Consider the following 11,656-nt stretch of genomic DNA (forward strand, 5'->3'; position numbering starts at 1 on the left):
AATTTAAAGAGTTTCCAAGAGACCTTAAAGTCTGTAAATCATGTATACTGCATTTTTATTTAAGCATACATCGCAGGCCAGTTTGACAGATATTACTCAAATTACCTTATTGAAATTGGAAAAAAGTATGTTTTCAGAAAACTGTAAACTGACGATTTCTTTGTGTATTTTAAAGGGCCTGAAGGATTGGTTTACGTCACATTTGAAACACAAGAGCAGGCTCAACAGTAAGTGTAACATAATTTCTAATTTGAAGAAATCACCTATCATCAAAGTTTGAAGACTTGGATATTGCTAAAAGATCATTTTTGTTTTTCAGAGCAGTGTCTTCTTTGCATGGTTTAGAGTACCAAGGAGTTGGTCTAAAGGTAAAAAAAAGAATCTCTTCTATTTCTTATTTTTAATTGATTCAAATTTTCTTCCAGAAGATCCAAATGTTGTCATAATAAAAATGAGTTAGATTTCTATTTTGCTATATTGATAATTCTATTTAAATCAGATTGCTTTTGACTTTTCAAAGTTTAATGAATTATTTTTATAAGTTCAGATACATAAGTATGCGAACAGAAAGATTGAAGTGATTTTGTTTCTAAATATGTAAACTTTTAGGTTGAAATAGCTGGTGGAATGGGTCCAGGTGGAGGAAATAAGCCACGGAGGGGTGGTCCTAGAATTAATAACCAAAACCAAGGGATGAATCGCCAGGAACTTCCTCTCAGGTAATTATAGTCATAATTTCTCTCTCTCTCTCTCTGATTATTGTAAATGGGATGGATAAGAACTTGTTCTAAGGAAGGGTTAGTGGATGTTCAATGCAGACATTACAATGATGAGCTAATAGTCTCGTTCGTATGAATCTAATTCTGATTACGTAAAGACTCTGAGTTTTGTTTGTGTTGGTACTTTAAAGCTGCTTGGTCCGATTTTTTTGTAATTACAGTATCAAAATTTTTTTCATACAAATCATTTATCTTCGAAAGTTATGGACTTTCTCCTATTTACACCAGCAGAATCAGTCTCCTTTCAAAGTTAGAAATATTGAAAGTTAATAAAGATAATTTCTCTTTGGGCAAACGAAAAAACAAACCAAAATGCATCACGGGAATGTTTAGAAAAGGAAACCGCTTGGTTTCGTCCCCCGAATGATTGGGGTTATTCAACCCGCATGCTATGCATCGATTGTAAAGAAAGCAGACTTAAGAAATATTAGCGAACAAAACGTACACATGTTTATTTGTATTTGTAATTTGTCTGATCATTTCGACCTTTATTTAACGTGGTGTCAAATTCGTAATACAACCATACCCGTCTCGTCGTCAAGGGTGAAATTTAACATGAGGCGAAATAACGCGGTACCTTTTAATGTCGTTTGTTTTGTTAGCAAATTTTGTACGTATTTTTCTTCATTGGAATTTGGCATAATTGACGGGTAAAACTACTGCAATGTGTATTATTATACATATACTAAGCATAGCCATCGTTTAAAAGCGTGCATAAAATTTGATATAAAATCGGACCAAGCAGCTTTAAGGCACCCATTGAAAAGATTTTCAGCATGTACTCAGTAAAAAATAATAATGTATTTTGATTCAGTTTAGCAGCAAGAATTCAGGTGAAGAGATACATGTACTTTACTGCTACTTTTAATCAAATCCAAATTCCATTTGTAGTTGTGCCCTTAATGAAGCAATGTGTTGAGTTTCTTCATTGCCCTCATAATTATTTGCTATTGCCACATTGTATTTACAGGATTTTGGTTGGAAGCGAGTATGTCGGGGCCATCATTGGCAAACAAGGGCAGACAATTCACAACATTACCTCTGAGAGTCGTGCTAGGTAATGTATTTATTTCAATCTTAAGTCCTTGACCCTCTGTTTATGCGAGTATTGCCTGAATGGCTTTCTTTATTAAGAAAAGGTCAGATCAAAGGGTCATTAGAAGAAAGTAGACATAAATGCATGTGCATGTTCATTATATTGATGCAAAAACCATGAGAATATTAACATTTCCAAGTTTCATTCTTAATGCTTTTGTTACCACATGTACCAAGTTAAATGAAATATGTAGAGTACATGAAGCTCAGTGAGATGATGATTGGAATAAAAATCCTGACACACATTGTGACGATTTTAATCCGCCCCAGTCTGATTACTATGTATCGCAAGATGAGGCTTTTTTAGCTCACCTGAGCTGAAAGCTCAAGTGAGCTATTCTGATCACATTTTGTCTGTCGTCCGTCTGTCCGTCCGTCTGTCCGTCCGTCTGTCCGTCCGTCTGTCCGTAAACTTTTCACATTTTCAACATCTTCTCAAGAACTACTAGGCCAATTTCAACCAAACTTGGCACAAATCATCCTTAGGCAAAGGGGATTCAAAGTTGTGAAAATTAAGGGCCACACCCGTTTTCAAGGGGAGATAATTAGAAATTAATGAAAAATTTCGAGAAATTTTCAAAAATCTTCTTCTCAAGAACCAGAAAGCCAGGAAAGCTGAAACTTGTGTGGAAGCATCCTCAGGTAGTGTAGATTCAAAGTTGTGAAATTCATGACCCCCGGGGGTAGGGTGGGGCCACAATGGGGGGTCGAGGTTTTACATAGGAATATATAGAGAAAATCTTTAAAAATCTTCTTCTCAGAAACTAATCAGCCAGGAAAGCTGAAACTTGTGTGGAAACATCCTCAGGTAGTGTAGATTCAAAGTTGTGAAAATCATGACATCTGGGGGTAGGGTGGGGCCACAATGGGGGGTCGAAGTTTTACAAAGGAATATATAGAGTACATCTTTAAAAATCTTCTTCTCAGAAACTAATCAGCCAGGAAAGCTGAAACTTGTGTGGAAACATCCTCAGGTAGTGTAGTTGTGAAAATCATGATCCCTGGGGGTAGGGTGAGGCCACATAGGGGGGGGGGGGTGTTAAAATTTTACATAGGAATATATAGATTAAATCTTTAAAAATCTTATTCTCAGAAACTAATCAGCCAGAAAAGCTGAAACTTGTGTGGAAGCATCCTCAGGTAGTGTAGATTCAAAGTTGTGAAAATCATGACCCCCGGGGGTAGGGTGGGGCCACAAGGGGGGGTCGAACTTTTACAAAGGAATATATAGAGTAAATATTTAAAAATCTTCTTCTCAGAAACTAATAAGCCAGGAAAGCTTAAACTTGTGGGAAGTATCCTCAGGTAGTGTAGATTCCAAGTTACCCTTGGGGTAGGGTGAGGCCACATGGGGGGGGGGGGGGGGTGTTAAAGTTTTACATAGGAATATATATAGAGTAAATCTTTAAAAACTTCTTCTCAGAAACTAATCAGCAAGATGATTCTTTATAATTGTTAAGACTTTGGCTCCAGGACAATTCTTTGGCCTCACAAGAAGGTTCAGAGTTTGATGTAGCTAAATATCCCATATATAAACAATTGTAAAGGATCTTTTTGAGAACTGCAATACTCAACATGTGATATGACTATAAAATTGAAGCAGGCAGCTATTTTTTCATTAGAATCTTTTTGTATTACTGTTTTGAGTTATTGCCCTTGATTTATTGATTCTTGATTATTTTAATTAATGCATCCACTGTTAACCAATTATTGTGATGATTATTTTTATACAATAATAAATATTCAATGTATATAAGTTGTTCTGCATAAGTAGTTTTGGGTTAGGCCGGATTAGTTTGTTTATTTTTGATTTCCAATTTTTAGATACTATGAATTATTTTAGGCCGGCACACATATAGAGACAGTGTCTACTGCAATGCAACGAGCGACTGTTTGGGGTAAACTTGAACAGGTACAGAGAGATTGAGGGTGTGGACATCCCTGCTCTATCTAATCTTCGTGTTTTTCTAACCTACGATACAGAGTGTGCGGTCATTCCTGCCCTGTATCGCATTAATACAAGTGTGCGCTCAGACCTGCTTGTGTTGGTGGTGGTTGCAGCGGAGCACTAGTGTATGGTCATCCCTGCTGGTGTTCTGGCCTTTCTAGCGCAAGTGTGCAGCACTCCCTGCGTTAGGTTGAGCTGTTGGCGCAAGTGTGCGGTCTTCCCTGCTTGCGTTATCTCTGCTTGCGTTAATGTTGGTACCTGTTGAGTTGCGTAGGTGTGCGGTCATCCCTGCCTGTGTAATGTTGAGTCCCTATATATGAGCAGGAGCGGTGATTAAAGTCTGCTCTTGTAAATATTGGCAGCAATCAGGGCTATCTGAGTTCCAAGGGGGGAAAATGGATTTTATTTATACAGGATCTACATGTATTATTGTACATTGTCCAGATTGTTTGTATTATGACTCCATTAAGCTGACTTTATCATACCTATTGTTCCTCAGGTGAGCGATGTGGCCCATGGGCCTCTTGTTTATGTTCATGTGTTATCACCTGTAAGAAATATGTGCATATGCATATTACTCGGCATATATACTGTGCTCATGCATAGCTATCTCTATGTGTAAGTAGTCAAAAGTTTATAGAAACATTTTATTCTTGGAATCGTTGAACTATGCAAACATCTTGAGCAATGTAAAAAAGTTAAATCCTGTTCTTTTACTTAATGTACTGATGATATTCAAGGCAAGAATTATATTTTAGAGAAAGGTGAGCCTACATAGGGCCATTTTAACAAGAGCTTGGACTTTGGGTAGTTTTGTCAAAAAGCATTGTGACATAGGTCTGTCTATTTCATTGTTGGCCGCTCAGCCATAGCTCTTTGAAATCAACAAGATTTTTCTGAATTTTGAGCCAAGACAACGCAATCTGCATATCTCGCTAAAAATCAGTGCCGTTATTAACTTGTTTTGATGGAGAAAATAAAAGTTTACATCCAACCGAAAGTCCAAGGTCTTGTTAAAATGGTTCTAATTTCCAGCTGTGAGGGACTGCTATGCATGGGAGTTCTCTTGTTACATTTTTCAGTACATCATTTTTAGGTATAAACTAAAATAAGGTCACATTTGTTTATGTGTGATCTCTAGGCTCTAAGGAAATAGAAGTGGAAGTTGCTAGTTGTGGAGAAAATAAAAGCACATATAAAATTATTCATTGTTCAATTTTATAGTTGGAAGTTCTTCACTGGTATTTGTATTTGAGAATGATTTATATATTCAACTTACAGTTAAACAGATCAACATTATCCCATCTACACTCATTTAAAACACAAAACTTGTAATTGCAAATTTGCAAAATTATTAAGATGTTTATATAGCTGCTTATGATTGTAAGAGTTAAGATGATGATTGGAAAACAAATCTTGACCTATTGTGAAGATTTTTATCCGCCCCAGTCTGATAACTCAACTGTTTATCAAATTGTTCTTTTGCTCAACACATTTGAAATAATGCTCTCCTTAAAGCAATATGAGCTGCAATTTTCATGTTCAAATTTTTTTTAAAGAAAATGTTATTTTCTACTAAAATGACAAAAATATCATGGTTTTAAAATTTCTGTTAGCTCTGTTTTTGTGGGAAAAGCCATTAAGAAGCCTAAATTGGAGCAAAATTGAATTATTGTCGTCCTGTACAAAAATTGATCTGCTATATATTCCTTATAAGTGAAATCTTTCTCCTGACAAAAATTAAGGATTTTTTCCAAATCTTATTTATTATAAAAGTTTAAGTTACAGGCAGACTTAGTATACTAGCAGGTTTTTGCAGCGAAATAAAATTCTAAAAAATACAGCTCATATTGCTTGAAAAGTGGGTAACTCTTGGTAGAAAGATCAACCATACATGTATTGTAGAATTATTTAAAATAAGACATAATTTCTGTTAAATTTTGTTATGCTGAATTTGTTTACATTCCATTGTTAATTTACATATAGATTTCTTTTGGAGAATAACCACCTAGAAAGCAAATATAATTTAAAACACATTGAGATATTTCGCACTTTACTACTTGTAATTAAACTGTATTTGATGGTTTTGAACTGCATTACTTCTAATTTTGTGGATCGACTCTTGTATATTGCTGTAGTGATATGAAGCAACAGTGTACTTTCTTCACTATTTTCCTTTTAACAACATTTTACTTTACAAGTAGTGACTGACTTTTTCTCAACTGTTAATGAACTAATAGGTATAATTGGATAGCTGAACTTACTGAGTATATGTATTCAAATTTGTATGAAGATTATACAGAGTTAAGATGATGATTGGAAGAAAATCCTGACAAAATAATGTGAAGATTTTTATCCGCCCCAGTCTGATAACTCAACTGTTTATCAAATTGTTCATGTGCTCAACATGTTTGAAATAATGCTCTCCTGAAAGTGGGTAACTCTTGGTAGAAGGATCAACCATACATGTATTGTAGAATTATTTAAAATAAGACATAATTATACCCCCCGCAAACGAAGTTTGGGGGGGTATATAGGAATCACCTTGTCCGTCCGTCCGTCTGTCCGTCCGTCCATCCGTCCGTCCGTCCGTCTGTCCGTCTGTCTGTTCGATTCGTGTCCGGTCCATATCTTTCTTATGGAGAAACATTAGAAGTTCTTACTTCACACAAAGATTGCTTATGACCTAAGGGTGTGTCATGACCTTGAACCAAGGTCATTCGGGCAAGGTCAAGGTCACTGGCAGAAAAATTGCAAAATTCGTGTCCGGTCCATATCTTTCTTATGGAGAAACATTAGAAGTTCTTACTTCACACAAAGAATGCTTATGACCTAAGGGTGTGTCATGACCTTGAACCAAGGTCATTCGGGCAAGGTCAAGGTCACCAACAGAAAAAGTGCAAAATTCGTGTCCGGTCCATATCTTTCATATGGAGAAACAATGGAAGTTTTAACTTCACACAAAGATTGCTAATGACCTAAGGGTGTGTCATGACCTTAACCCAAGGTCATTCGAGCAAGGTCAAGGTCACTGACAGAAAAAATTGCAAAATTCTTGTCCGGTTTATATCTTTCTTATGGAGAAACATTGGAAGTTCTCAGTTCACACAAAGATTGCTTATAAGCTAAGGGTTTGTCATGACCTTGACCCAAGGTCATTTGGGCAAGGCCAAGGTCACTTGCAGAAAAGTATAAAACTCGTGTCCAGTCCATATCTTTCTAATGGACAAATATTGGAAGTTCTTAATTCACATCTAGAATGCTTATAACCTGAGAGTATGTCATGACCTTGACCAATGGATAATTGAGGAAGTTCAAGGTCATTGTTAAACAAAAATCGGGCTCAGTATACCAATAATTCAAAATGTTTATATTAAGTGGCTGCTTGACATGTGGAATTTCGTTTGATTCGAGTCATGTTTGTTAACATAAGGATGCAAATGTCTTCATGCATTAACAGTTAACTTGAACTAAAATGGAATTTAAAGAATAGAAATTGGTTTGTGTACTCATATAAGCATTAACAGTTTTAAAAAATAGAGCAGTTGTTATTTATAGAAAATGGACGATGAAATAGATTCTTTCAATATTTTCTATAATGAAAAAAATACATGAGTTATGATTTTTCTTAGCGGGGGGTATCAATTGTGAGCTTGCTCACAGTACCTCTAGTTTCTGTTAAATTTTGTTATGCTGAATTTGTTTACATTCCATTGTTAATTTACATATAGATTTCTTTTGGAGAATAACCACCTAGAAAGCAAATATAATTTAAAACACATTGAGATATTTCGCACTTTACTACTTGTAATTAAACTGTATTTGATGGTTTTAAACTGCATTACTTCTAATTTTGTGGATCAACTCTTGCATATCGCTGTAGTGATATGAAGCAACAGTGTACTTCCTCAACTATTTTCCTTTTAATGACATATTCTTTACTAGTAGTGACCGACTTTTTCTCAATTGTTAATGAACTAATAGGTATAATGGGATAGCTGAACTTACTGAGTATATGTATTCAAATTTGTATGAAGATTATACAGAGTTAAGATGATGATTGGAAAAAATCCTGACAAAATAATGTGAAGATTTTTATCCGCCCCAGTCTGATAACTCGACCTTTTAGTACGAATGTGTTTTAGTAAGAAATTGTGTTAAAAATGATGTATCTTCTTATAATAATGGAGTTCTTTCTCTTTTATTCAGAGTGGATATTCATAGAAGAGATGGTTTATCAACAGATACAGTAAGTAATAAATTTACTTGATTATTGAACATATATCACATCCACGCTTTGAAGTATAGATAGCTTAATACATTAATAAACGGACATTTTGCTGATATTGTAAGAATTAAATGAGATTGGCATGTTCAGTTTTGTTTAAAGATGCATGTAATTGATAGGATGGTAAAAGCTACAGTGAGTAAAGAAATTGCAGATAATTCATGGATTAGAACTCTTTTTAGTTGGTCACAATAAAGGGGAGCCCTGAAAACTGTTCCAAAGCATGCAAGGAAATCATGAAAATAGTGGAGTCGGAAGCACAGTCCCTCAACAAAGGGTAAGATAACTACAGCCAATCTCTTTTAAGACAAATATATCTGAAAAGAACATTATATGCAGTATTCTTGCAAAAACTATTCAAGTGAATCGATATGTCAGTCATTTATTGGAATGTGAATAAATGTTTAAGGGATGCCCAAAGTCGATGTTTTCCAATAATATCTCTCATAAAAGACATGCACATGTATAATTTAACAGCTATACAAGTGTAAGTTATTCCAAATATAATAATGAAAATACATGCATAAGTTGGAATGAACAAAAATGGTTTCTGAAGTACATTATGATGTGTTATGATTAAATATAAAGCATGAATATACATTGTATTCCTTCTATTGTAGAGAGCCACCCCTAAAAATTATATGTCCTAACAGCCTCTGTGGGAGGATTATAGGAAAACAAGGCAACGTCATTAAAAGCTTTATGGAGCAAACGGGTACACACATTGTTGTTTCTAGGTAAATATTGATTCCTTTCCAATCGGTTTCAAGGTGTTTTCTAGATATCTTCATGTTTTCTGAAAACAAACTCTACAAATTTTGTAGCGCTCCTTTTGCCATATCAAGTGTTGAATATTGTATAATTTATTTTATCTAAACATGTTCAATTTCACTGACTGTTTTTATTGCTTGTGTAAATATAATGTAAACCAAATTTCTGACAACTTTAATTGTCATTATTGAGTAATGAAATTATTTTGGATGACTAATTTTTGTGACCAAGGAAATGCAGGTAATCTTGAATTAACCTGATTTACATTGTTTATTGCACATTGTTACATGCAAGTGTACATGTATATAATGCAACAAGTGTTATGTATGTAGCCCATTCATTTTGCAGTGCAACAGACATGAACAATTTTTTCGTTGATCGCATGATCACCATCACAGGAAGTCCTGAAAACACGTCTAAAGCTGAGGCCCTGGTGTCAGAAAAAATGAGGAAGTGTTTTGAACAAGATGCACAAAACTACAATGTAAGTGTTAAAGGATCCCCCCTCCATCTACTAGACAGAAATATTTTTGTTAATAGTCATTTACACAAATTTGGTTGCTTTCTCATGCTTTGCCGACATTTAAAGTTTGAGGGAGAGAGAGAGATCTCCAGTCTTTACTACACAATATACATAAAGACACATCAAAAGAGCCCGACTTTCAGTACTGTGATTTCTAACAGAGCTTTTGTTTAATCTTTTCAGACACAGATGGGTATGTTTGGTGGAATGCCCCCCATGCCTAATATGATGCCACCATATAACTTCCAAAGAGGACCACCTTACCCTCCATATCAAATGGTGAGCACACTTACTGCTGGTCTTGTACATGTAGATTGTTGATCTATGCTCTATCAGTATATGTCCTCTGTGTTTGATATAAATTTTTAAAGAGAAATCTTTCGGTTTTTCTTTATATCTATGTTTGATTTGATATCTTTATAATGCATGAGAATTGTTTCTGTCAGACATGATCTTGCTGTAGAATTAGAAGAAAAATCATCTTCGTCATGTAACTAATGAATGCCTATCAAAGTAAAAAGCTAACACTATATAAATAGTGCCTGTTTGGGAGGGTAACTGTTGAAATTGACACCCCGAGACAACTATTGTCAACCAACGCGAAGCGGAGGTTGACAATGGTTTTTGAGGGGTGTCAATTTCAACAGTCACCCTCCTAAACAGGCACTATTTATTTATTATACTGAATGTCTTAATTTTAAAGAAAATTTTACTGCTTTTATATAGAAATGAAGCGAATTCTATGGCGAACCGTACGCGCATTATTTAAGCGCATGTAACAATTCGTTGTGTTACCCGTTGCCAAGTGTGTTGCTAACGCTGAGGGTAATAGAACAGATTACCAACTGCGTCTAATCCAATCAGATTTCAGTAATTAACATGAAAGTATAATAAAAGTTTATTTGACATTCTAATAGTCCTGGAAGTTTCTATCTGTGTCACATAATTGTGGCTCTGGTTTCTGTTGTAGCAGGGAGATGGTTTCTACTATGGACAAGGAGGTCCACCCCAGCAAGATCTAGAGGTCACTTATCTCTATATACCAGAAAGCACAGTGGGAGCTTGTATAGGCAGCAAAGGATCCAATATCAAAGAAATTATGAGATTATCTGGTGCTAGAATTAAGGTAACTGTTTCTGCCACAAATGTCATTTGTGATCACAGCATTGGTAAAAGTACAGGTGATTTAAAACTAAATGGAAATGATGATTGGATTAAAGTCAGACAATTCAGTGTTGACTAATATTCTGCCCCAGTCTGATCTATGTGTAGACATTTTTCGCTGATTAAATGTGTACTTTATTAATTCTTTCAACAAGCCGAATAATTTTAAAACCTTTGAGTGCATTATGCTCATAAAGTTGAGTTAAATAACTGTTTTCACTTTACAATGAATTTTTTGGATTATTTTTGTTATAAAAATGTGGCTAAGGGATTCATTATAAAGTTTACATGTATGTTGTGGTACATTATGTAAGACCTATGAATAACAAAGATTGTGTGTATTTAGATTGAAAATCCACAAATGCAATCTGGAAAGAATGGCGACATGAATGGTGACAGAAAAGGCCCGACCCCACCCCTGGAGGAAAGGAAGGTCATCATAACGGGCACTGCTGAAGCTCAGTGGAAGGTACAAGAGTTCATTTCTCTATGTTGAAACAAGTTTTCATGGATTGCTCAAAATTAACAGTTTCATGATAACCTTATATAGCAAATGTCAGTTTAAAGGCAAATTATCAAAACAACTGCAAACCAACTTCTTTTCGCAAATTTATTCGAGGAGTAGTCGAAAAATTTTTTCACTGTCGGATATTTGGTCTGACATAATGAAATGTTCTGTTAGACCAGACAATGTTCTGTCGGACCAAAAACTATACAACAAGGACTGGTTCGCAGCAAGAAATGTTCAAGATAATGAGGCTCTTGTGAACCTCACAAAAATTTATTGCACGCAAATGAAAGTTCATTGTTTACATTATTTCAGTATGGAACATTATTTATAATGTGTTGGAGTTCTCTATCTGCCATTTAGTTGTTACTTATAAAAATGCTCACTTGATATGAAATTACCTTTAAACATGACTGGATTATTTTTCAGGCCCAGTTTTACGTATTTGACAAAATCAAGACGGAGGGAGGATTCCAGAGGATAGAGGAAGTTCACCTGCGATCGGAAGTCCTGGTCCCTAGAAGCATGATCGGCAGAATTATAGGAAAAGGTGGACAAAATGTAAGTGTCTCCTCCGTCT

The 11,656-nt window shown here is 35.1% G+C and overlaps 1 protein-coding gene across 6 annotated transcripts in view; it reads left to right on the top strand.

Annotated features, from left to right (window-relative positions):
* Positions 1–11,656, top strand: part of LOC128162840 (insulin-like growth factor 2 mRNA-binding protein 2) — a 32,398-nt gene that overhangs the window by 17,579 nt on the left and 3,163 nt on the right. For all 6 annotated transcript variants that reach the window (XM_052826243.1, XM_052826244.1, XM_052826245.1 and 3 more), the window contains 12 exons: positions 176–227; positions 320–368; positions 610–719; positions 1,750–1,836; positions 8,032–8,071; positions 8,293–8,387; positions 8,731–8,847; positions 9,230–9,365; positions 9,588–9,683; positions 10,375–10,530; positions 10,915–11,037; positions 11,506–11,637. In XM_052826243.1, coding sequence (XP_052682203.1) covers positions 176–227; positions 320–368; positions 610–719; positions 1,750–1,836; positions 8,032–8,071; positions 8,293–8,387; positions 8,731–8,847; positions 9,230–9,365; positions 9,588–9,683; positions 10,375–10,530; positions 10,915–11,037; positions 11,506–11,637 — 1,193 coding nt within the window. The remainder of the gene's footprint in view (positions 1–175; positions 228–319; positions 369–609; positions 720–1,749; positions 1,837–8,031; positions 8,072–8,292; positions 8,388–8,730; positions 8,848–9,229; positions 9,366–9,587; positions 9,684–10,374; positions 10,531–10,914; positions 11,038–11,505; positions 11,638–11,656) is intronic.

Source organism: Crassostrea angulata, chromosome 9 (assembly GCF_025612915.1).
Source record: "Crassostrea angulata isolate pt1a10 chromosome 9, ASM2561291v2, whole genome shotgun sequence".
In the NCBI taxonomy this organism is placed as follows: Eukaryota; Metazoa; Mollusca; class Bivalvia; order Ostreida; family Ostreidae; genus Magallana; species Magallana angulata.